The following is a 25390-nucleotide window of genomic DNA, read 5'->3' as shown; positions in this document are numbered from 1 at the left end:
ATGCAATTTATTTCCTAACGAATCTAATATTGAAAGATAAAATAAAAAAATTAATTAAAAAATTAAAAAGAAACACATATTCTCTCAGTGAATAAACCCATCAAATTTATAAATCGGGTAACCAGAACTAGCACCCCCAAACTCATGAATCGGGTTACCAACTACACTAGGATTGCAATTTATTTTTAGCGAGTAATTGTCATCATCAGGGCTCCCTGCGGTATCGTCAAGGAGTCCAAATAGGTTCATGCTCACTACCGGTGGATTGTTATGAATGACATGTACGGTGTGACGCGGACTGAAAATAGGATAAAGAAAACTATAATGGCAACGTTGAGTTCTGATTCTTGTAAGATTTCGGGTTTCTTTGTAATTCTTGAAAGATTTCTGATTCAGAGAGAGAGAGAGAGAGAGAGAGAACTTAAATCTGTATGTTTCTATTAGTACTACATAATAAATGCAACTGAATGCCACGTTACTAACTTGTAATCGTCAGCTGAGTGATCATAACAATCCACGTACAATGTGAACAGAGAAACATTTTGAGAAGGCACAGTCTCTGCGTACTTTTGGTATTATCATGGACTCTTTGGTACAAGGATTGAATAGCAGCACAGTGTCTGGATCGGAAGAAACACATATCAAGCCATTACAAGGTCCAATGAAAGTGAAATCATCAAAACCCCACTTCTTCAGTGAATACTGCTATGGCATCATAATGTGCTTCATGGCCTCCAACAGGATAGAGTGAATGAAGAGAAGGGGATATCAGGATAAGTCTCTGCCTCTGGTGTTTAACATAACTGTCTGCTATTGCTACATTGAGGTTCATTCTAATGAATTGTGGGTAAGAAATTAGAGAGCACCAAGATTTGCTTACGCATTTGAATCGCAGAAGAGACTTTACAGGTAGCCTTGAGAGTATGTAGCTGATGATGTCAAGAGGAAGGCTTCCAGTCATCTTTTATATATTTTGTAATCAAGCCTAATGTTAGACTGCTAGCCTTGAGAGTACCAGGATTGCATCAGGCAGGATGGTTTTGTACTGTCATCCTTCTCATTTATAGGCAGGAATTTTACTTGACTTACTGCCCTGCATATGCTTTGTTCCTGTAGCCATGTTTGTTGTGACCTTTCATCCTAGGTGGAGCGAAAAAATAATTTTATATTAACACCTGTTGGAATAATCAAACTTTATTGTCTTCCAAATTATTGATTACATATCCAACTGGATGTTGAGGAATTCTAACTGAAACTCCAGGGAATTTCATTGTTAGCTCCTTGTGGCAAGGTCCAAGAGATTTGTAACTTGTGTGTAAGGGGGGGGGGGGGGGGGGGGACGATGCAATCAGAAGGTTGAGTTGTCGGTATGCTGTGTAGACAATTTTAGTGTAGAGCTATAAAATAAAAGAGAACAAGAAGGAAGAGAAATCAAGCACACACACAGTAGGAATTGACATGGTTCGGCAATTTAGCCAAATCTGTAGAGTTGCAGAGATTTCACTGTTACAATGTTACAAGAATAATTCTGTCAAGCAGCACCAACCCTAATGTTAGTGAGAATATAAATATACCCGCAGATGGTCGGACAATAACCAAACAATGTTATGGGTGTTTTCATCAATGAATGCCAAATGCTGAGTATGGTGTTTCATTTTATGTTGAAACATTGTCTGAATCATGTGTTTTTAAAGGTGTAAATTTTATCAACACTTTGCTTATAAGAAAATGGATCATCTCCATCACCATCATAGAGCAAGAATGAATCAGCAACAAGATTTTGATCGTTTCGATGACATCCATGCCAAATAATGTCCCACAGTAAGTCCTAAAAAATGTCATTATCCAATCCTACGAGGGATTCTTGGCCTATAATCTCTACTGACTACTACCTAATCCTAAGAACTAGTGATGATTAAAAAATAAAGCAGCAAGTTGAACATTGTCATGAATGAAATCTTGAAGAGTGTTAAGACAATCAAAATTTGATCAATTATTCCTCGGTCTTTTCCAGTCGATTGGTTCAAACACGGCAATCTTCTCCGCTTGATCACGAAGCAAAGTGTCCGAGTTTCACGTCTTCGAAACATCAAATAGTAACGAAATCTTGATGATCTCCAAATCATACTCGTTATAAAATGCTTTCCATTTTCCGAAGAGGACATGCGTCTTGCCTGCACAAATCTTTTACGTCATCCCAAACTGCATGCCATCAGGACCATAAGTGTTCACTTCAATTCCGTGAGCAAGATTCTCCCCTTCATTCAACAAAGGATGGAGGTAATTTCCGGCATCTGATTTGCTTATCGTCAGTCTGCTTTGACTATCTTTCAAATCACTAGCTGTTAACTGCTTCTCAAAAAGGCTTGCTGCATCTTTCAATCAGTTCGTTATTTAGTGTAGGGACTGAAGGGATATCAGGGGGGTTGTAACTTTTTATCATCCTTAAGATATGTTCAGGTCTTCCTAGTGGTAAGTCTCCGGGCAGATTTCTAAGATCGTTGGTTTCTTCTTCAAGAAGGTCCCTTTCTTTTACCATAATTGCTGAATCTTCAGTTTGAGGTTCTTCAATGATTTTGTGAAGGTTGGTCGCGGCTGTGATCACCAAGAAATTTTCTTTTTAATTTGGCCAAAGTAGCGCTAGTTTTTCTATCAAACTTTGTGTGCTTGAGAGCAACAAGTTTCCGCTTGCTGAGTTCCACAGGATATTCACTCATGGCGATTGTTTCCGACTTGCTTAATTCCTTTCTCCATGATAGATTTCTTGCAAGTAATATGCAGAGATTAATTACTGTAAGTTCTCTGCAATACAATGAAGGAATGTTCGTAAAAAAAGAGATATACAACTCATGAACCCTAGACTGAGAGAAGAAAAAACCCTAATGGAATTTCAGTTTTACCACAACTCTATTACCCCTAAAAAAAACGGAGAGTACCTTGATTTTTTTCTCAATGATAAGTAACATGCAGAGGTTAATGATTGTAGCGTTCGCTGCAATACAAAGAACGAATAATTTGTAAAAATAGAGAGATACAATTGCGTGTTTTTGCAATGATCATTGACTGCATGTCTGCGGTGTGATAAAATTATACTAGAGAGCTCAGGACGTCCATATTTTATTTTGAGTCAACACATCCTCTTTCCTACCGGATAGCATGGCATCGTCCGCCATTTGCAAGCTAATAGCACTGATGGGCTAATTTATGCATACACAATTTCTCCTTGTCCAGAGGAAAAAACAGAAGCATAAACTAACACCAGTTACACAAAATTAATCAGTGAATAATGTCCAAATCAAGCATACAAATTAACATGTTCATGCCCACAAAAGGTCATCTATTTATGATATCAACATACAGCTTTACCATTCTCATTAGAGAGAGAGAGAGAGAGAGCGAGAGAGAAGCATTATAGCATCTTAGAATTATGAAATCTTGATTTGTATAGAAGCGTATAGAAAGATTGAATCCAGCTCACCGAAAATTGCATCCAGCCAGCCAACTTTGAATAAAAGCAAAGAGAGAGAGATTTTGACTTCGAAAAAAGGCTAAGAGAGAAAAGCAAAACAGTATATAGTAATTGTTTGTGCCCTCTAGCAAGATTTATACAAGTTTTAGTTAATTTGTTGAAGAAGTTCAGTTCCTGTAGGAATGAAATCCATCACTTTTTTTTGTAGTTTACTTAACAATTGACTAAACAAAACCTAGAAAAGATACAGATAGCAAAGAAAAATAGAATCAGACAAAAATAAAATTCATTAAGAAAAGAGAAGCTTGTCATAACTCTAGCACCCCTTATTCTATAGACAATAGCAAGAGATTCTTTACAGGATCATGATTTTCTTTGTCAAATAAAACACAATGTTCATCAAATTGAAAAGACAGCAACCAACTAGATGCATATCAAAAAGGTTTGAACCCACCACTGTTGTTTCTCATTATGCTTGTTGTCTAAAACATTAGACATGACCATCAACAACGGGTGAAACCAGGCTCTGAATGTACACATCTGCTTCTATACAAGAGCTAGCACCATTCATCACAGGGTACCTGAAAGTACCATGTTTGGGATTGTAAATCACTAAAACTGACTTGTACTCCAACAGAACCTCACCTCCAACATCAATGCACAGAGGCACTGAATAATGAAACCACAAAGGATCATCCAAATATGGTATGCTAAACAGCTTAGTCCAGGAATCTCTAACTCCAAACTCCTTCAAAACCCAGGCATCAGCACGAACCCCTTGATAGTTACACATCACACAGAGCCGGCCTTGTAAGACCCCCAACACTCTCTCATAACCAACCGCCCCATAATCAGGCTGCACAACCTCCTCGAACATCTCTTGGGCTAAATCAAAAGCAACAATAGACCACGCTGACCCTACACTCCCTTCAGGCATAACCGGCCAACAAAGCTTCCCATCAACATGTTTTCCTGAAACATCATATGGAAGACCAAGCCCAAAATCCTCAAGCCTCCTCCAACACTCACCCTTCAATGCACAAACCTTAATTCTTGTCACATATCTACTACCTCCATACACACTCTTAGTCAGAAAACAAAACATAGCCAGCACCTTATAGTCATCTATTTGACTATCATAACCGAACCCAAAAACAGTATAACTCCCTAATTTCTTTGCAAATCCCAAATCAGGCAATCTGTTAAAAACCCTTGTAGATGGGTTCCATAAGACCACAAAATCCTGCTTAATACCCAAACACAGTAGCCCATCACAGGACCCAACAACCCAATCATAACGATAAGTATCCTTCAATAGATAGTAATCAAGCACAACAGCATCAGTCACTGGGTTATTATAAACAGAGTAAAGTGAGCAGCTCTTGAGCCTAAACAGTGGCTCGCTGGAGGAAATAACGATTTCTGGAGAGAAATCAGGGTCGTTTCTTGATAAACTCTTGACCTTTTCGAGATGGGTTTTGATGAATTGGGGATTTGAAATCAGGGATTTGAATGATTTGGAAACGCACCTGAATTTGATTAGGGATTTGGCTGGCAACCGAGATAGGATTTCAATGATGAGTTCGTGAGGGAGGTTTGGCAGTAGAGGTGGTGTTTTCTTGGTTCTTTTTTTATTGGTTTGTGGTGGCGAGAGGTTGTGATCGTTGTTTTGCCGTTTTTGAGATGGCCCAGGTGATGTTGAAGAAGAAGGGGTTGGCATTGGTGGGTCTTTAAGAGTTGGATCTGTGACTCGCGAGTTCTTGGAGTTGGTTGGGAATGGGTGAGTTGCCTCGCTTTCTCTGTTTTCAGACTCCATTTCTGGGATTCTCTTCCCTGTTTGGTTTTTGTGCGTGAATACGTTTGGGGGATGGATTTTATGATGTTTCGTACGGTTTGTCATTGCGTGAGGAGTGATTGTTAAAGTAGTTTTTAAAATATTTTTCGTAAATTGATGATTTTTTATTTAATTTTCCATGGTTTTGATATTCTTATAGTATTTTGTTGAACATAAACTTACCTTTTCCATCGTAATAATGAGAAGACTTTCTGCATCTATGGATAAATTGATGAATAAATATCTTTTTTTTAGTCATGGGTTCTTAATTTGATTAAAAAAAATGAAAAGAGTTAGAATAAATGTTGATAATTTTTTTCTCATTCAATATTAATTAGCATATTATTATCAAAATTCTTTTTATTGTATTAATACATAATTATCCATAAAACAATTAATAATATTATCATCAAAAAATTCTAGTCTTTTTCAAAACAACAATCATCTTTATCTAATAAAATGAGTGGTAATTAAAATAAAAATTTTGTTAAGAAATTAAGCTATTTGAGATAAGTAGAAAACATACGAATCTAAATTAGTGAAAAGATATTTTTTAACTGAAATCACTATTTTTTAAAAAAAAATTCCATAATTTTCAAAACAAGGTAAATATATATATATATATATATATATATATATCAAAATAATGTTTTCATATTTTATACGTGACTCAAGGCTTAATAACAATAAATATTATAAAATCATATAAAATATATTTTTTAAAAATTAAATATAAAAATTTGATTTTAAATGATCATTCATGAGAAATTTATTATTATTATTGAATTAATTCAAGTTAATCAATTTCAAATGCATGAAAAAGTGTGGAGTGTTACATATTATAATGTTAGACAAATTTTAATGAGAAGATTTTAACAATACCTTGAAGGATCATCAAACAAGTTTATAATTAACCTCTCCAAACAAAACATTTAATCAAAACATTAACCCCTTCGAACAAAATATTTAATCAATTACAATCTTTTTTTATGATTTTTCAAGGTATTATTATAATTATCTTATCAAAATCTTTTATATAAAAAACAATTATTATATCTCCAGTGACTCATTACTTCTTTCTTTCTTTTTTTTCTATCATGTCATCTTATCTTCTTTTTTTTTTTAACCATTGAATGTTGAATCCTATCTCCTTGCCATGTTTATAAAATTTTAGCTTTGACTTTTATGAAAAACATTCATTTTGAAACATGGTGGAAGCGGTTATGTATACTTCAAACCTGTTTGGAATTATAACAGCGCAGTTTAAAGTATTTTTTGCTTAGAAATGCATCAAAATAATATTTTTTTATTTTTTAAAAATTATTTTTAAAATCAGCTCATCAATACAATTAAAAATATAAAAAAATAATAATTTTTAACAAAAATAAAATAAAATTTAAAGAAACACAATAACCACGTTTCCAAACATTCTCTTAAAACCATAGTGGAGTGCAAACCGTTATCAAACCCTCAAACATTCTGATAAAATTTTAACGAGACTGTTATTTTTCAAAAAAAAAAAAAAAACCCATATAAAAGGGGGTGAATGCAAGGGAGCACTGTTCCCTCTCAAGGCGCATAAGAGATGGGTCCCTCTCGTTTCTCAAAAGGAAATGATTAGGGAGATCTTACAGCTTATTTATTCCTAAATTTGCCATCAAAAAACACCACTGGAATAATATACAAAATAGCACAACATGAGACACAAGGGCCAGATGCTGTCTCCAAGAATCCAATGTATCAAAATCGTAGTTTTGTTTGAGAAAACTACAGATTTAAGCCTGCAAGCATGAGGGATATCACTCACCTGGCCAAACCATCATTCAGACAACAGCTACATACAATGTATCAAAATCCCACTTGCTCGTGGATGATTTTGTACACATCCATGGCATCAACGACTAAGCAAGCCCAGTTACCTGCAAGCAAGTCACTCATGTGATGCAAATATCTAGAAAATAAAACAGCGAGGATTCTATCTGTGGCAATTTATATGGTTACTTGAAGGCATTCTATTATAGTGCCTTAAAATTTCGAACTATTAATACTTTTATCGATTGTATCGTCATATTTTATCTTCTTTCTCAATAAATTAACTAATTACCGGAAATCATACTAGTTACTAATATTACAGTACAATTACGACTCAAAAAGCACGTTGTTGCCTTCAAAAAAGAAGATAGTTTGAACTTTGAACAATTAATTATAATTTTAATTAAAAAAAAAAGGTTCCTTGTCACCGTAGAGAAGAAAAAAAAATGTTATTACCGTTTTTAAGTGCTTGCACTTGTCGAGTCATAAACTTTATCTTATTATTTCATAAACTTCAAGGCACAATAATTATAAATGTCTTAAAGCAACCATGACAAGCAGCTTCTATTTGGAAGTCCAGTAGATATTTTTAGTACGAAGAAAGAACTTACCAAGGCAATGGTGGAACACGAAATCAGACCAAGTAATAGTCAGACAAGAGAGCAGCACCTACAACACCAATCAAGCATAGCAGAGAAACAAAATCTGCCATCCCAATCGATGAGTCTGATAAGAAATAGATTTTATGGGAGTTGCTGTCACCTCTAAAACCCCGGACAATCATTGCCTGTAAGATGCCACAACATCTGGAATATTAAAAGCAGAAGTCTTTGGATAGCAAGATTTTCCAAGCTAATTGTAACTGGCTTTAGGTCTAATGCATATAGTCCACAATGTCATGAGGAGAACACATATCAGAAAACCATAATTACATTCAATAATTTAATATACATGGCCAAGAAGATTATACATCGATACAAGAATGACTTGGGAAGACGCACATATATCAGGATCTGCACTAATCATGGGGGTGTAGATTCTCAAAACTGTTTCCAAAATCAAAAATTACAATCAACCGTTTTTATTAAACATATATAAGTGTAATGCTGAAACGCAAAAGTGAATAATTAATCCAGTTGTGCCTTTACCCAGTTATTTTATATTTTTTGAGGAAGATGCTATATCGAAAATCCTACAGCATAATTTCAAGCAAGAGTTTATTTTTCAAATGAGATCACAGATTAATTTTCTCGTACTATTCTGGTCAAATTTGTTACATATAACCAGCTCCCTGACTTTCAAAGAACAGCCTTCGGTGTAGGTAGAAAACTCACCAATACAGTAGATCACAAGCACTAAAACTGATGATAAATTGTGAGGAAGAGTGGGTTCAGATATAAACCTGAGATATCTGCTCTGCGTGGCTAAAAATATTCTTGAAGATCCGACGTATATAGGAAGCGAAAACTGAAAAGTTAAACACCAAATTAAAAACTATAACAGAACATACATAGAAGATAGTCTACCATCCCATCCATCAGAACAATATCCGGCATATTCCTAGTTCTTTAAAACATGGAACTTATTATCCCTGTAAAACCTCAAATTATAATTTTTTTAGAGCAGGCACCAACCATGAACTCTTGATATTGTATACTCTTTATCCCAGTCAAAAACCATGAACTCTTTATAAAAGTGTATGCTGTGTAATAAATAAAAATATTGCTTGCAATGCATAACAATAAAAGTAAAGGAAGATGGCTGGAAGGTTCCATTAGACTAGCAATGAAACTCTGAGTCTCCATTGAGAGCTTAAGAAAAAGTTAACACAATCCAAAAAAGATACAGAAATACCAATAGACATTTTCTGGGTATTCGCCATCCAAATAATTTCCAGAAGAATCAAAACTCCCACGGACCATGCAACATCCCCTGTCCCTCCCAAAAACAAGAGAAAGGGGGAAGAGATTGTAGCCGTTTACTTACTATCTATCGTCTCAATAATCGTCAATTGCTTCCATTTTATCCTGCGAGATACAATCCCTAGTGAAACATTTCGGACCTGTAAACCATAACTTTTCAATTAAATTAAAAAAAAAAACATTTATTAATGCTATACTAAGAGAAATCAAATGGGAAAAAAAACATGTAATGTTATACTAGGAGAAATCAAATGGGTAAAAAAACACGTAATTCAATTTAATGGAAAAAATCGGACTCTCACCTCATCAAAGACTAGATTGATGAACCTCAATGATAGTAAGAGAGTAAGAGTTATTTCAGCCACTGGAACACCAATGTATCTTAAGGGAAGCATAAACCACCGCATAGCAAACGCTAGTTGTTCAGGAGTTGTGGTTGCCAGGCAAAGGCTCGCACTTTGGAAGACCTTTTAGGGAAAAACAGACAAAAAAAAGATGCAATTTGTTCTTGGACATATGTAGTTGGGTACAGAAATGAATATTACTAGTCTAATCAGCACAAAAAAAAATAGAAACTTTATGAATTTTGAATTAAAAAAAAATCAACTTTTTTGTTCTCTGAAGCAACCCCAGTAAACAATATGCAAGAGTGTTTCACGTGTGTGCAAGTAAAATCACCCCATAAATGTGCACAACGCAGATATGAAAGAATTAATTATCACAGACACACTATAATAAAGAAAGAAAAAGGATGTTGAGAACGAAAAGCAACTTACAGTGAAGGTTAAGCATGCAGCTGTGCTTGCTACTGACAAGCCCTTCCTTGTAAACTGTAAAGGCCCTAGCTTCATGATTAAATACGAATAGCCGCTCAAAGACATTGGAAGATTAGGCAAGCCTGTGATGGCAGGTGGTGGCGTTCTCAACTGGACAAGTGGAGGCACACCATCTGATCCTAAACCCAATGTAATAAATAGGATTCCAGAAAGCAATGACACTCTTCCCAATTGATCCTACAAGGATTGCTGCAAATTCAGCACGGAGAACAACCACGACAACATATTGCTTATTATTCAAATGTAACAACATACCACATTATTTAACACCAAAAAACATAACAAAACATAAAAAGTCATAAAATATTAAAGAGACATTTAGAACAATTCCCCACAAAGAACAACCTTCTTCCAGTCACTTTGAGCAGAAATCCTTTTTATTAAAAAAAGAATCAATATTTAGCAATATAAACAACGGAATTTAATGACAAGCATATCTTTTGCATAACAATATTGAAGTTGTAACTCAGAAAACTAAACTCAGATCTAAACAACCTAAACATGTATCGCAACCATTCTATTTTAGACATACCAACACAATGTCCCTGAATTACCAAAAATTCTTTTGCATTTTCTTTCTTTTTAACTAATAACAATGTAATCTAACCAAATTATTTCAAAACCTCTTTGCATGTTACAAGTCAGAGAATTTGATTACTTACCATCCACACATGCCTTGGGAGAACCAATACAGACAAAAGAGCAATGTAAACTACCAATCCGAAACGCATCACGATATGCGATCGCGCTGGTAAAACAACTAGAGCCAGAAGCCATATCTGCATAACCAATACACATGTTTCGAATTTACACAAACATAAACATTACTTTCTCAAAACTCCATATAAATGAAAACTATAAACTCCCATCATTTACAACATCACAAAATATTCAAGTCCTATCATACAATTAACTTCCACTGCTGATTTAATCAAAACCCAGCAAAATGGAAGTAACCCACATATCAAATCAATCAGATTTCTCCAAAATAATCAAGAAAAAACGAAATTACCCATATATCAGCAAGCCCAGATCTTATCCAATAGAAGAAAAATTGCAAGAACACAAATGAAAAAAATAAAAATAAAAAAGCCCAGAACAAAGAATTGGCATCTAAAAATCCAAACTTTTTGTTTACCAATTTGATTCTGGGGTCCACAGAATGTAAAAACGTGGTTGGTGAAGAAATGAATTGGCCAATGGGACTAGCAGTGGCACCGGAAATCAACTTGAATATCTTATCGCCGGATAAAGCTCCGATGGGTAACCGGCTGACCCAGTTGTTGGTATCGCCAGAATTGTCCAGTGAAGCTCTGACTTTGAAACTTGTCAGTTTCAAAGTTTGATGGGCATTTTTAAAAGTACTTTTAGGGTAAACTTGTGCAAGAAACGGAGAAATTAGGGTTTTTGAACTGGCTCTTGCAGGCAGCACAGGGAAAGTGACCGTTTGGATAGTACAGTGCGTGCAGTTCATCGGTGTGTTTTTTGAAGGGAATTTTTTTTTTTTGGTACGGTTCCTCTAGTGCAGTTTGTTATGTTCTAAAATGGCGGGAATTATCCCTTTTATTATTATTATTTATTAGACAGCACTTGAAAAATACGAGGGATGAACCCGTCAATATAAACAAAATGTGTGCTTGATTATTTATTTTTTTTATATAAAATATATTTAGGTGTTGCAAATATAATTTTTTAAAAAAATTTGCAACTCAAGTTGTAAACTTGATTGGGTAAAAAAATTAATATTATTTTAATTAAACAATAAAAAAATAATTAACAACAATATATGAACAAAAATATAATAATTATTATAACTTGAAACAAATTCTTAAAAAACCAACAATAATGATGTAACTTAATTTTCAAATTATTAAATAAAAAATAATGAATTAAGGTAAAAAAAAAACTAAAAAAATCAGTTTGAATCAACTTGAGTTAGTATGATAAACTTGTAAACCTGATAATTAGGGTCGAGTTAACTCTAGTTATCCTATCAAACTCGTGATCCAGTTCATGAGATCGAGATAACCCGATAAAAAAAAATATAATGATTATTATAACTTGAAACAAATTCTTAAAAAACCTGCAATAATGATATAACTTAATTTTCAACTTATTAAATAAAAATAATGAATTAAAGTAAAAAAAAAAACTAAAAAAATCAGTTTGAATCAATTTGAGTTAGTATGATAAACTTGTAAACTTGATAATTAGGGTCGAGTTAACTCGAGTTATCCTATCAAACTCGCGATCCAGTTCTTGAGATCGAGATAACTCAATAGAAAAGAAAATCACAAAACCTATTTAAAAAAATCAAATATCAACTCGCATTGACTTTTTAAACCTGTAACTCGACTTATTAAACCAGAATATCTAAAAAAAACCATGAAACTATATTTTCAATCAATCAAATGTTGAAGAATAAAATTAAAAAATATATATTTCAATCATACAAAACGATTCAAAGAAATTTAGCAATAAAAGAATGAAGATAAAATTGAAACACAAAATAAATTTGATTTTTCATTGTAGTGTGAAATTAAAAAGAAAAATCAATTTAACAAATGGCCCAAAAAAATAAAAAAAAATAAGGATCAAATTAGAAAAAAACCATTGATCCCAAATTAAGATTGAATGATGAAATTGAAAACAAACCAAAGTTTTACGAAAAGATCAAGAACAAAAATTAAAAATCAAAAGAATAAAAATCAAAGTAGAAATCTCTATAAATCCAAATGATAACTTTAAAACTTTACATGGCCAACACAAATTTCAAGGGGATAAAATAGAAAATAAGAGGAAAGTGTAGCTGACAACAATCCATGCCACAAGCAACCATACTCACCACCCTCATATGAAAAAAGGACACAACAACACTTTCAATGACACAACAAAAAAGGGATTTTGGCTACCAAAAGGTGCTAGATGCGCTGTCTAAAGAGTATTAGCATCTCTTACATATTGACACGTGCATAGCAAGTGCCAACAACTTTTTGTTTTTCTATTATTTTTGTATTTAGTCAAAAACCAAGTAGCCTCTAAGCTAACCTTATAATAATATTAAAAAAAATTAACCTTATAATAATATTAAAAAAAATTCGTTGTGAAAAAATAAAAAAAAATCACATTGACGCCAGTTTTATTTTTTTTGTTTTTAAGGTTATTTTAGTTATTTTACTATTTTTTTGCTTTTTATATTTGATCAAGTATCAAATTGCTTCTTAGTTCAACTGATAATAATAAAAAACCATTGTGAAAAACAAAAATTTTCATTGACATCAATTTTAATTTTTTTTTTCAAGAGCATTTTGATCATTTCATTATGCTTTTGAAAAGAAAAAAAATATATTTTCTCCCGATCAATTTAGCAATGACTAATGGACCTTCTAAAAAGACTTTAATGCTCTCATTAACTAGTTTTAAGTTTTTTAGTGGGAATTGTAAAGCCATGAAAACATTATTCCAATAACTAATGTTTTCACTCATATGCGATAACGCTTTTCAATCTTATTTTAACTTTTGTTAATTTCAATTTAAAACATTCACATGTAGTTTTATAAGAAATTATACTTTTAATTATGATTGTGAGATATATTTTGAGAATGAACTCAAAAAAATATTTAAGTTATTAGGTCATTGAATCAACATAAGTTAACTATTTTGATTAAAATAATGTTGTTTTTTCTCTCTCCTTTTTCCTTTGAAGTTGAGCTACTTAGGTTTGAACCGGGCTTAGTCAAGTTAACCAAGTCATTAAGAATCTAGTTAGATCAATTGAGTTTCATAAGGTTAATATTTTGTCGGATTCAACTAGAAACTCAATTCAAGTTAAATTATAAATTTGCATTTATCAGAACAACATGTCAATCCAAATCAAGTTTAATAAACATGTTTTTAGTTAGTGGTTTCGTATGCTTATTTTGTAATATTCTACTACATTTCATAATTATAATGTACATAAATAACTCTCATTTAGTGCAAAAACATTCACATCTAATTTTAAAAATAAGAATTATAATAAAGATAAGATTTCAATTGTAAAACAAATAAACTAGAATTATATTATATTAGATACTTGACTCGAGCTTTGTCATGGGTTAGATGTGATTTTTCAACAAAAATTTTTGTACACAGGCTTTTTCGACATGTTTTTGTAGTTAAAAGAAATTATAATTAAAAATCAAAAAGTTTATGCATATATGTAACAAATAAATTGAGAACCATGTGTGTTAATAAATGGAAAAAAAAACCATCAATGATAACTAAAAATAAAAGTAGAAATATCGTGAGACATGTGTAAATCAATATATTTAATTTGGTTATTTGCTATATGTGTAGAGCAAGACGTGAAATTTATCTGGTTGTATTTGCTAAATTTATTTATTAAAATAATTTTTTTTAATCAATCAAATAATAATAATAGAAATAAACATGCACATTAAATTGATTGAATAAAATAAAAGGGAAAACAAATATTATATTAGGTTGCACATATTTGAAATATTATCTGAAAAAAACATTTTTTATTTTAAAAAAATAAAGTCCATATATACAAAAGATAAAAAAAATTAGATGAATCTGAAAAAAATCTTCAAAAATTAAATACATACTAAAAAATTAATTATTATTTAAAAGAGACTCTCCGAACAAAATAAAAAACAAAAAGGAGTATTAATTTAAATATAAATAAATAAAAAAATTTGAAAAAAAAACATATAAGAAGAAGTATTAGTTAAAAAAAAAGATAGAAACGAAAAACAAATAAAAGAAAAGAAAAGGCTAGGCATGACAAGTTAAATCAACCCACTTGGCCTATTTAGCTAGGGCCCTTACACAAACATGCTTGCATGACTAGGCTCTTGTTATTGTCTTTGTTGCGTCTAGAGGGACAAAATGTTATCTGCCCTAAAATTTGTTTAAAAAAAAATTAGATGATGCGTCGCCTCCTGAAGTAGTCAACGCGTCATCTAGTTTTGCTTAGATTTCGACCACTGTGGTAGCTGAAAAATTAAGACTTAAGTTTTTTATTCAAAAACTCATTTTTCAAACTGTTCTTTATCCAAAACACTTATAAAACACCTTAGAAATCGTGATAAACATATTCATGACCTAAAAAACCAAAAAATTGTCCCAAAACTAAAATCAACCCATAACCAAAAATTTACCCAAGTCTATATATGTTTTTACACGAACTTTAAAGGTCAGTAAACACCTAATATAAACTCACCTCATCAAATAAAACCTTTTGACACAAATATCGACTATTTTGGTGCTTTAAATCGGTGCAACGATATTGTTCTCTCCCTACCGCCAGAAATCAGTGACCTCTTTCTCTCTTTCCTCTCTCAACTAAGGATTAAAAAATAATAAAAATGAGTTTTTATACCAAAATCAAATTGAAAAAATATTGAGGTATTGAAATTGTATAATATACGATATTTTTAAAGTTCAGGGACCAAAATGTATCTTTCCTAAAACTTCTAGCACATCACCCATGTTTGGCGTCTTTTAATTTTAGTCCTTATTCTTCCAATTAAACCTTTGACTAAAAAATCCAAATTAATTGGTCTTTCATCAGGATTAAATTGCCTAAAATAAAATTTTGAAAATCAAAATTAATTATTAAAAAATGTACATTGCCATCTACAATGTCTTGTGTGTGTGTGTGTGTGTGTGTGAATAGTGCGGCTCAACAGTACCTAGCCTACATGTTTTAGATTTTTACTAGTTATGTAACTTGCGCTCCGCCGCAGGTCAAATATTTTTATTTCTTATAAAAAAAACTGTATATACAGGTTTTTTCAATGTATTTTGTAGTTCAAAAATATTAAGTGGAAATAAAAGAAAAATTATTCATACATGTAAATCAATAAACTGAGAACTATGTATGCTAATAAATAAATAAAAAGTCATTAACAATACCTGAAAATAAAATTTGAAAAACCAAGAGATAGATGCAGATCAAAATATTTAATCTCACAAGATGGAACATTTACCTGATTACATTTGCTAAAAAAAAATTATTACAATATTTTTTTTATTCAATCAAACAATAATAAAAATAGACAAACACTTTAAATTGATTAAATAAAATAAAATAAAAAATAATATACAAAACTACACATTAATATTACTCACTCAATGGTCAAATCCAATTTAATTTATTACCAGTACAGATAGATATGTGTTTTTATACAGAACAAGTTGCCAGGCTTCAAATCGAAGGCTCAATCAAACTCTTCCTCCCAGGTTCTTCTGTCGTGCGACCATATCTTCTACTCCAACATGGATAGCACCAGTGCACAATAATTGGGTTCCACTCACAATTATTGTCACCACTTCTAGAGTACGCTGTTTATCAACATCAACATCCAATACCATGCACTGTTAGAAAGTCTTTCCCTCGTTGCTTGTAACACACACACACACACAAAGGAAAAAGAAAGACATACCAAGACTGAATCTGTCCAGCCTATGTCGATCTCTTTGCATGCGAATCTGCAATGCACATTGAGAGAAGGCTTGGTAAATTTGAATGAACCAACATGAAATAATTGAAATTCGATGTGAGTTTGAGAGTAAAAATGGAAGATTCTAAGTAAAGACAGAGTGAGAGAGCATAAGCATCAACCCCATGGATAGAAGGGTGAGTGACAATGATGCTAGAGAAGACGCATATGCTGCGTGTAAGTTTGGAGCATTCCAGAGAAAAACGTTATGAAGTCCAGTAATAGAGGAGGTGAAGCCCACAACGCCGGCAAGAAGGGAGAGAATGATGAAGAAACCTGTTGCCAAATTTCCCATCGGGAAGTATATCGGAAAGATGCGTGCTGGGATTGTCAAAATAGCCGCTGTATAGATTCACACAGGTAAAGCACGAGTGCATATCAGTCAGTAATTTCTTGAAAAATTCAATCCATAAGTGAAAATAAATATCTCTGCAAGGTATCTGATTCACCTGTTTCACGAGATCTTACAATCCCATGATTGATAGCCCATGAACCGATTACTATCATGAGAAAATACAGCCCCATATTGAGGATTAAGAGCATGAAGGCAGCAGATTTGCTTGCTCCAGAAGCCATGGCCTTGTGACGGGCTCAAAAAACAGAAGGAGAAAATTAGTCACCCTAGCTTGTTATGCTAAGAAGAGATCCGTTGTATTATTATATATGCAAGTAGTTGGTCTTATCCAGAAATTTTAATAGATAGTTGCTGGTTCTGCCAGATTGATATGTCTCTCTTTACTTCCATTATGAAATGGCGTTGTCTTGATTTTGAAGAAATGCCTTCAATTCCTTACCCTTGGTCCTTTCCATGGGCTTGCCTCATTGAACGGGAAGGAATCAACCTGAGTCTTGAAGCGGGGCTTGTCGGTCTGTTTACTGCAGGGCTTTGCTTTTGCTTGGAATAATATACTTTTCCTTTATCAGCAGATAAACAAGGAATAAAGTTTCCTTGAATCCTGTATCTACCTTCTAATATTAGTACCACCAGCTATTAGCTGCGTTCACATGTCCTTTCTTTTCTCTCGCTAGGTTGATGGAAAGTGAGCCAGACATCACTTCAACTGGAAAATATTTTTCTGCACAAATTTTCCTACACGCCCAGCAAACAAAGAAGAAGATTTTTCAGTTTCCAGCTTGAATGCTATAGCAGATACTTGTAAATGGTTCTCCGTCTCTCTTCTGGACTGTCCTATTCGTTCAATTGGTGGCATGGGAAATAATTAAGACAATTTATTATAGCATTAAGACAATTTCTAGATTATATTTGGCAGCCAGAAAGAAGCAAAATAAGAACCACCTTGCCAGGTGCGAGCTGATAATCATAGAGTTTATACGATGAGTTTACTTTTTTTTTTTCTTTTGCTATGATTTTTATAAATAAAAATCTTTTTAAATGAAATGGATCTAGCAAATATATTAGTCTTTAGATATCTAAATTTGACAATCAATCAAATCCAAGGTACTTAGACTTGACAGTCAATCGAGTCTAAGACAACATTGATTTGATAAATATATCAAACTCAAGGTATCTTGATTTGACAAGCAATCAAGTCCAAAGTAACATGGATCTAGTAAACATATCAGATTCAAATTACATAAACTTAACAGTTAGCTAAATTCAACGTAATGTGGATCTGACAAACATGTCAGATTCATAATACCTGAACTTGACAGTTAGCCAAGTCCACAGTGCTTGGACTTGGCAGGGAACCAAGTCCAAGATAAAGTGGGTTTGACAAACATACTAGATCCAATGTATTCGGACTTGATAGTTAGCTAAGTTCATGGTACCTATACTTGGTAGTCAACTGAGTCAAAAGTAATGTTGGTTTGACAAATATACCAGACCTAATGTATTTAGACTTGAAAGACAACCAAGTCCAAGATAATATGGGTCTAGCACACATGCTAGACCCAAGATAGTTCGACTTGACAATCAATCAAGTCCAAGGTACATGGACTTTGGTACGTGGGCTTGGCAATCAGTCAAATCCGAGGTATGATTTGGCAGTGTGCCAAGCCATGGCACACCTAAGGGAATGACTAACTTCCTCCCCTGGGCGTGCTGAAGGGAATGACCATCCTCCCTTGGACATGCCCATAGGAGGACCAAGAGAATGTGCATCCTCTCTTAGGCATGCTTAAGGGACCATCATCTCTTGGGCATGTTTGGGGAAATGACCATCCTTTCTTAGGCACGCCCAATGGAATGATCATTTTTCTTTGGGCATGACGTCTTCTCCCTTGGGCACACCAAAAAAAATGACCAGCCTTACTTAGGATCACTTAAAGAACGAACCCACCTCCCTTGGTTGTAGCCTGGGGAAGTGCTCAATTTTCATGGGCTCAACTACATTTGATATCTTGGATCTTAATCTCCTTATACCTTTTAAATGTATAAAAGTTCTCTAAGAACCCATCATATTTTTATCAAATATTAATATAGATGTAAAGGATATTTATTTTTTATTGAATGCTATAAGAGTAAAATTACATTTCAGACTCTTCTTGTCACAAAATGATAAAACTCATGGGTTATATATACATTATGAGATCTTTAAAATAAAAGGTTCAGAATCTTCATTCTCTATTGTATGCATATTTTCAAAGCATCTCTCTAGAATATTATTGTATTTTCTCTCTCTTAAAAGATGTTTAGTTAATCATTGAAGAGTTTCTACCTCCCATAAAAAAACCCTTTTGCAGGTACTAGTTATAAGTCATATTGGCTTACAAAACACCAAATACAAGTTATCAATCTTCCTAGCTAAGAAGAATACATGAGATTATTAGAATTAATAGATTAATCAATTATCCAACTTGAAAGCCCTATTCCTAGGCTCAGATTTTTGAAACATCATCTGTATCATATCTAAATATGATATTAGATAATTCCACACGAGTCCAAGGAAATAAATCAAGAACTCAATTTGATAGTGCCTGATAAAGTCTGCCCATAATTTTCAATTAGCTGCAGGGAAAGGTTCAAAACGTCGATGGTTTGAGCATCAAAACAAATTACTCGTTACTTGAAACTAATCATGAAGATCCTTTTCATCCACGGGATGTCTTCAATCTAAGAGGCCATTTTACAATCTTGGGCATGAATACTTGTTCATCAGGAACTTTATTTACAAGGATCTGTCCAGAAGAAATAAGAGAGAAGTTTCCCATGCGCAGGCCAACTAGATCCAAGTGTTGCTCCCTGAGTCTCTTCAGGTTATCTTCGACCAACAAATATCAGACATTCATAGACAGCTTCTGAGCAGCAAGAGCTTCAGCCTCAAGTGTTGGTTCGTACAAAATTGTAGTCTCAGCCAGTAGCGCAGTCACGACATAAGGGTCCATGTTTGAGGCTGGACGTCTATCCTCCAAGTAACCTAATAGCGAAACGAAAATAAAAGGCAAAATCAGGAAATTGATCAACAATGCAGATGTTGATTTCAGGACAGATCCAAAGTGAAGAACAATAACATTGTAAAAAATAGGAAATAACTCGTATAGTTGGGGAAGCTACCGATTCCAACACATTTATTTTAATCTATCCAAAAGACTTTCAGGAAAATGGTCACAACATCACAGGATTTGCAACACTTGTGGACAATGTTTATTCTTACTTGAAGGGAACGCCATGTAAAGTCTCATGCTTTTGTGAAAATATTTCTAATTAACAAGACATTTAAATTGATTGAAGCCAAATTGCTCTATATATATATATATATATACATGGATGATCCATTGGTCTTGTTGTGATGCCAAATATGACTAGAGGTTTAAAACTAATTCACTTAAAGCACCAATCACTTTGAAAAGAGTCTTTGTAAAATTAGCTTACTCAGTACCTTTTCCTTGCTTCTCAGTTTCACGTCCCACCCGGATGGAACAGCCACGATTAGCCACTCCCTGCACATTAACAATTGAAAACCTGTTAACAATTTATGGCAAAGAAAAACTCCCTTCTGATTTATGTGTTTTCAGTTCATTGGAATTTCATATATCTTAAGAGCATACCCAGGAAAATGTGTCAATGCTTGCTGTTTCATGCTTTCCTGTCAACCTTCTCTCATTTCCTTCACCATAAGCACTAATGTGTTCCTTATGGCGAAGTGACAGATTTAAGATTGCCTTCTTTATTGCTTCATAGCCTCCTTCCTCCCTCATGGTCTTTGTGCTGTCAGACATAGCAATATATATATCACTCAGTATTCTCTTACATTTCGTGTGCCTTGGTACTATAAAAGCATTAATTTTCAAGGTAAAATGATAATGCTGTTACCTGTAATTGGTGTGGCATCCAGCACCATTCCAATCACCCTACCAACACAGAGAATATATGCATTCATAATATTCAAGAGAACTATAAACTGTTTTCTGAAAATCAGAATAAAGCTAAATGAGAATATGTATTAATACCTCTATTGGTTTTGGATCGAGTGAGAGCACGACACCAGCTTGTTCAGTGATTCTCTGTCAGAACAGAGGATGAGAAAAAAAGAAATCATTTTGATGCTAAAACAAACTCAAATCCTCCCCCATAACCATCTTCAGTTTTACCCATCTCCAATTTAGGGTATTCCAAAACTTGCCAGCTGATAAATTATAGATACCTTAAAGTGCAGCACGAAACTAATTGAAGGAAGAAGAGGGCAAGTTTATGAAGAAAACAAGGGCAAATCTTTGACAAGGATACTGATAGAATAAGAAAAGTGACTGGAGCTTAGGGAGAGATGTTTTTCAATACACCAACTTTCTCCTTAGAGTTTCTTTCTTTCGTTCAAATTTTTAATACAAAGGTGAATTACCTCTAGAATGTATCTTGAAATCCAGATATGATCTCCAGCATCAATGCCCACACTAGGACCCACCTGATATTCCCACTGCATAACAACAAAATATTCATGTAGTGATTAAAGAAAGCTACACTGTTAGCTACATTATTGAGTTGTGCATGATATGAAAATGCTAAAGGCAAGAGGCAAGAGGCAAACCTGGCCTGGCATAACCTCCCCATTGGTGCCGCTCACATTAATTCCAGCATATAAACAAGCCTTATAATGTGCATCAGATATGTCACGACCAAACGATTTATCAGCGCCAGCTCCACAATAATAAGGACCCTGAAATAGACAGAAATCACCATTGTATATTAAAATCCCATGTCTTATATTGTTATGTCAAAAATAAAACTGGAATTTTTTACAAGCAGACTATTACCTGAGGACCAGGATAACCTCCAACAGGCCAGCCCAAAGGCCACTTTACATTTGTTTGAAGCAAGGTGTACTCTTGCTCTATCCCAAACCTATGTTAAGAGATCACAGAGGATTAGCACATCTAATCCTAACCACATATTTATCACAAAGTACATGAACTCTACTTCAAAGCCTGCGCATGTTGATTTGTTAAAAGGAAAAAAACTAACAGAAGACTGACGTGTTGAAACAAGTATGGAAGTAAAACCAAGACAGCTTTAAGAAGACATACCATGGAACTTCATCTACAACCTTCTTGTTGCTGAAAATCTCAGCAGCCCGATGGCGTTTGTTTGTAGGGATGGGCTCACCTTGTGGAGTGTATGTATCACACATAACCTTTGTAGAATGGACAAGACAATGTCAATGGAGTGATTTATGCAGTTCAATTTCCCTAAGAATTCAATTCATCAGAACCATAACTGGTTACTTTTCTTAGATAACACTCACCAAGATGTTGTTTCCTCCACGGAATGGGTCCTTGAAAATTGCCTGGGGACTGGGATAAGGTGTTAAGTCAATACTATTGCTTGATAATAGAAAGAAATGCAGAATGCTATCAGATTTTTCATGAGATCTTACTATAGAATGACCTCGCTATCCTCTCCTGGTGCTTGTCCAGTACTTGATCCATCATAGTTCCACTTGGGAAGCTCAGATGGATGTTCTATAGGCTTTGAAATTGTCTGTAGACATCAACCGATAGCAACGAAAAAAGAAAGGGCATGAGAAAATCTAATCCTTAAATGAAAAGGCATGCAATTTATTTCACCAAGTAATATCACCAACGTCTTATTACCCTTGACTTGCTACGAAGATCAATGCCAGATCCTCCAATCCTGTATCAAAATGAATAGTATCATAAGTGATCCCAAGTCTACTCATTGAGATGCCGAAAGATCAATGCCATAACCTTACTGATGCAACTAGCTTAAAATTTACTATTCCAAGTGAACTCAAACTCAATCCAGAAAACACAATATCATAGCTATTCGAACTGATCAAATTAGATTAGCATAGACGATAGTACCAGATGTACTCAGCAATGAAATTGTTAGTGTACGGAGTAAGATCTAAATTTAGAAGATCCTCCATCCTATTGATAGTGCCGTTCTCAGACTTGACGGCGAACACTCTAAATTTAGCAGAGCTTTTAGCTGTTCCTTTCTTGTTCTGCTTCAAAACTAGAGAACTCCACATCTTTGCAGTCATGGGACTTGCGGGTGCTGAGTTCTTTGCTATTCTCATCTGCCATTGTGAAGAAGGCGCCAGAATCTGTGCCATATTCACCTATTCCTCCCTGGAAAATTAGAACAAATATTCTGACCAAGATTTCAAAACTTGACAAACGGGAAATTATAAACACAGTAGTCTAGCCAACCATGTCAACTGTAGACAGGCAAATTATATTAGCAAAAGTCAAAACCAAAAGATGAAAGTGGATCAACCTCATAATTGATCAAGAAACAAACTTACTCTTCTAGCTACAGAGATGAACTTTAAAATGAATCTGAGTTATTTCTGGACCCTCCTATCAAATTTCCAGTTTGGTTATAACAAATGCCAAAACTTAAAAGATTTCAATTCTCACTTCCAAAATGGTCGAACAAATGTTCCTTCACTTAATTTCTGACATGCTGCAATATAGTCACTACAGTCAGCTATAAAACAACATAATTTAAAGAAGGGGGAGATCAGTTTTCAAGAATTCAATATAAAACAATGTTTCCCCTCCGAAAGGAAAGAGAAATCTAAAGTAGGGAACTTCGTATTGGACGGCCATAGTGATAGTCCACTGGTTAATAGGTTGGCTTATTCTCTTACCAATACCATTCCTCATGTGTGGACCAGATCATTCAGTGGCATAAAGTTCATAAAGGGCTCTATTCTTTAAATGACCAAAAGAACCCCCACGAACCCCATGCTTGCTGGTAGCAATCTAGCCAAGATTTTACTGTAGCGCAGGAATCTAATACCATCATGACAGCTTTGAAATGGAAAACAGGTTTTAGAAGATGAAGCTCTCTCAAAAATTAATCTCAAGATTGATCAAACTATGAATGATACACTCAAACTTGTAAGAAGTTTAGTAACAGAACCTAAGGTTGCTTTCATTGTCTCAAATATCAAGAACTTGGTAGATATGAGGAAAACGTGCCAGATATATGCTCTTTGCCTACTATCCAAAGTCTAATTTAGGTCATCATACAAAGCTACCATTGTCAAGGAAACCCATAAAAAGAGCTGGCAGAGAAGTAAACAAGGTTCTTAATTACCTGGGAACTGCCTGAAAATGGCTGGAAGAGAGACTGGAATGTGGGTTGTGCAGCAGACAGAAGTTGCCTTAGCAGAGAGAGGGAAGGGAGAGGGGGGACTGTGTATGGTGCAGAAGTATATATTAGTGTAACATTAAACTAAAGGCTTTAATGATCAAAACAAAAAGGTCTCTTGGCTTTTCCCAAGCAGATAGGGGCGAGCTATGAGTGGCGGAAAATAGGTTTTGGTCTCTTTGACGACACCAAGAGAAGCTCTGGACTACATAAAAATTATTAGAGATAAGGTTCTTTCGATCTCAAGGTTTTCAGCTCTCTATTTCTACCTCAAGCTAGCACTGACAGAAGCTGGGAGCTGAATTAAATTATATTGTGTATTGCATGCAAGATTAAGGTATATGCTCCTAAAACACGTGGGAAAATGCTCTACACCAGACTTAGTTGAAATTATTTGTTTTCCCCCCCTCCAAGAAAAAATGAGATGTGTTTGGTTGCGGGAGTAATTTGGTGTTTTTCCATGACAAATTGGTGATTAAGGTGTTGTACAGTGGTCTATACATCTTTTTCACGTTTTCGAAATAGTAAGTTAATTATATTACTCTTGAATTTAAAAAAAAAATTTAAATTGTTGATAAGGATATTTTTGTCTTTTTGTTATTTGAAAGGACATCTTTACTCCTGGGTCAAGAAAAAATAAAACAAGTGCTCAGGGGCTTTTTATTTCTTTCAAATAGTTTTTTTTAAGTTAATTTCGTAACCATGGCCGGCAATTTGATCATTTTCTCTTGATTAATTAATATTTAAATTAAAAAGTTGAAGGTGCGTGCATGCTTTTCAGTGGTCAAACATGCCCTATCATCATCATATCATGTGTGTTTTTTCTTTTTTTTTGCGCAATGCATGTCAATAAAATAATTTGTTGTGATGAGTTTTTTTTTCTCTTTTTTTTTTCCCAGATAATTACAAGTGGGTTCTTTTTATTTTTTGGTATTTCAATTTCTGACTTAATTCTTTTAATTTTTATTTTTTATTTTTGACCATTTTTAAATAATTATCTTTTTATATACTCTATTTTTAAAAATAAATATTACATTATATTTTTTATTTTATTTTATTTAGTAAATTTTATGTGTTTCTATTTTTATTATCATTTTATTGAATAAAAAAATAATTCTAATAAATAAATTTAGTAAATATAATTAGATAAATATCTCAAGTTGCGGGATTAAATATCTTAATTTACATATGTTTATTCATTTTTTTAATTATCTTAATTTTTTATTTTTTATTATTATTTTAATTGTAATGTCTTCCCTCAATTCACTCCATTTATGTTGGTTCATGAGGTTTTTTTATCGCGGAATTTTTAATGTGAATTTTAATTTTTTTTTTATTGAAATTTATTTATTTATTTATTTTTAATATTTTGTATAATTATAATGTAATGATATTTAAAATAAATTTTAAAAAATAAATAAAAATT

General features: G+C 33.6%; 4 protein-coding genes across 5 annotated transcripts; all 4 read right to left on the bottom strand.

Moving 5' to 3' along the window:
• Nucleotides 1-1762: 1762 nt before the first annotated feature.
• LOC133704264 (F-box/kelch-repeat protein At3g23880-like) lies at nt 1763-5391 on the bottom strand. Its single transcript, XM_062129046.1, has 3 exons — nt 3924-5391; nt 2937-2992; nt 1763-2802 (listed from the first exon to the last, which is right to left on the bottom strand). Exon 1 carries the CDS (start codon nt 5367-5369, stop codon nt 3960-3962), a length of 1410 nt encoding a protein of 469 aa, XP_061985030.1. The 5' UTR covers nt 5370-5391; the 3' UTR covers nt 1763-2802; nt 2937-2992; nt 3924-3959.
• A 1529-nt stretch (nt 5392-6920) lies between these two features.
• Nucleotides 6921-11425, bottom strand: LOC133704759 (protein ABCI12, chloroplastic). The gene is made up of 8 exons (XM_062129720.1): nt 11012-11425; nt 10536-10652; nt 9814-10050; nt 9340-9504; nt 9102-9177; nt 8518-8582; nt 7727-7902; nt 6921-7222 (listed from the first exon to the last, which is right to left on the bottom strand). Exons 1-7 carry the CDS (start codon nt 11345-11347, stop codon nt 7750-7752), a joined length of 1149 nt encoding a protein of 382 aa, XP_061985704.1. The 5' UTR covers nt 11348-11425; the 3' UTR covers nt 6921-7222; nt 7727-7749.
• A 4558-nt stretch (nt 11426-15983) lies between these two features.
• On the bottom strand, nt 15984-17200 carry LOC133704931 (membrane protein PM19L-like). The gene is made up of 4 exons (XM_062129998.1): nt 16832-17200; nt 16505-16724; nt 16326-16371; nt 15984-16224 (listed from the first exon to the last, which is right to left on the bottom strand). The coding sequence occupies exons 1-4, from the start codon at nt 16956-16958 to the stop codon at nt 16105-16107; spliced, it is 513 nt and encodes a 170-aa protein (XP_061985982.1). The 5' UTR covers nt 16959-17200; the 3' UTR covers nt 15984-16104.
• A 2182-nt stretch (nt 17201-19382) lies between these two features.
• Nucleotides 19383-24221, bottom strand: LOC133705260 (glutamine synthetase leaf isozyme, chloroplastic-like). Of its 2 annotated transcripts, none has more exons than XM_062130401.1 (14): nt 23911-24221; nt 22665-22934; nt 22434-22473; nt 22217-22320; nt 22085-22133; nt 21867-21973; nt 21597-21684; nt 21371-21499; nt 21185-21259; nt 20796-20849; nt 20659-20696; nt 20394-20553; nt 20225-20285; nt 19383-19762 (listed from the first exon to the last, which is right to left on the bottom strand). In XM_062130401.1, the coding sequence occupies exons 2-14, from the start codon at nt 22916-22918 to the stop codon at nt 19623-19625; spliced, it is 1299 nt and encodes a 432-aa protein (XP_061986385.1). In that variant the 5' UTR covers nt 22919-22934; nt 23911-24221; the 3' UTR covers nt 19383-19622. The 2 variants fall into 2 exon arrangements, with proteins under 2 accessions (XP_061986385.1, XP_061986386.1); XM_062130402.1 differs by lacking the exon at nt 23911-24221 and adding an exon at nt 23111-23401.
• Nucleotides 24222-25390: the final 1169 nt, after the last annotated feature.

Source organism: Populus nigra, chromosome 10, assembly GCF_951802175.1.
Source record: "Populus nigra chromosome 10, ddPopNigr1.1, whole genome shotgun sequence".
Lineage (NCBI taxonomy): Eukaryota > Viridiplantae > Streptophyta > Magnoliopsida > Malpighiales > Salicaceae > Populus > Populus nigra.
This window is presented reverse-complemented; position numbering and strand designations above follow the sequence as displayed.

What these genes read in the sequence shown, in the direction of transcription:
- LOC133704759 (XM_062129720.1), bottom strand. Translation starts at nt 11,347, where the DNA reads ATGAACTGCACGCACTGTACTATCCAAACGGTCACTTTCCCTGTGCTG. An exon ending in TCCCAAGGCATGTGTGGATG is followed by an intron (nt 10,051 to 10,535) that starts GTAAGTAATCAA and finishes CAATCCTTGTAG; the next exon opens with GATCAATTGGGAAGAGTGTC. An exon ending in CTGCATGCTTAACCTTCACT is followed by an intron (nt 9,505 to 9,813) that starts GTAAGTTGCTTT and finishes TTTCCCTAAAAG; the next exon opens with GTCTTCCAAAGTGCGAGCCT.
- LOC133704931 (XM_062129998.1), bottom strand. Translation starts at nt 16,958, where the DNA reads ATGGCTTCTGGAGCAAGCAAATCTGCTGCCTTCATGCTCTTAATCCTC. An exon ending in TGTAAGATCTCGTGAAACAG is followed by an intron (nt 16,725 to 16,831) that starts GTGAATCAGATA and finishes GAATCTATACAG; the next exon opens with CGGCTATTTTGACAATCCCA. An exon ending in GCTGGACAGATTCAGTCTTG is followed by an intron (nt 16,225 to 16,325) that starts GTATGTCTTTCT and finishes GTTGATAAACAG; the next exon opens with CGTACTCTAGAAGTGGTGAC.
- LOC133705260 (XM_062130401.1), bottom strand. Translation starts at nt 22,918, where the DNA reads ATGGCACAGATTCTGGCGCCTTCTTCACAATGGCAGATGAGAATAGCA. An exon ending in GCATTGACACATTTTCCTGG is followed by an intron (nt 20,286 to 20,393) that starts GTATGCTCTTAA and finishes GTTAATGTGCAG; the next exon opens with GGAGTGGCTAATCGTGGCTG. An exon ending in AACTGAGAAGCAAGGAAAAG is followed by an intron (nt 19,763 to 20,224) that starts GTACTGAGTAAG and finishes TTTCGCTATTAG; the next exon opens with GTTACTTGGAGGATAGACGT.
- LOC133704264 (XM_062129046.1), bottom strand. Translation starts at nt 5,369, where the DNA reads ATGACAAACCGTACGAAACATCATAAAATCCATCCCCCAAACGTATTC.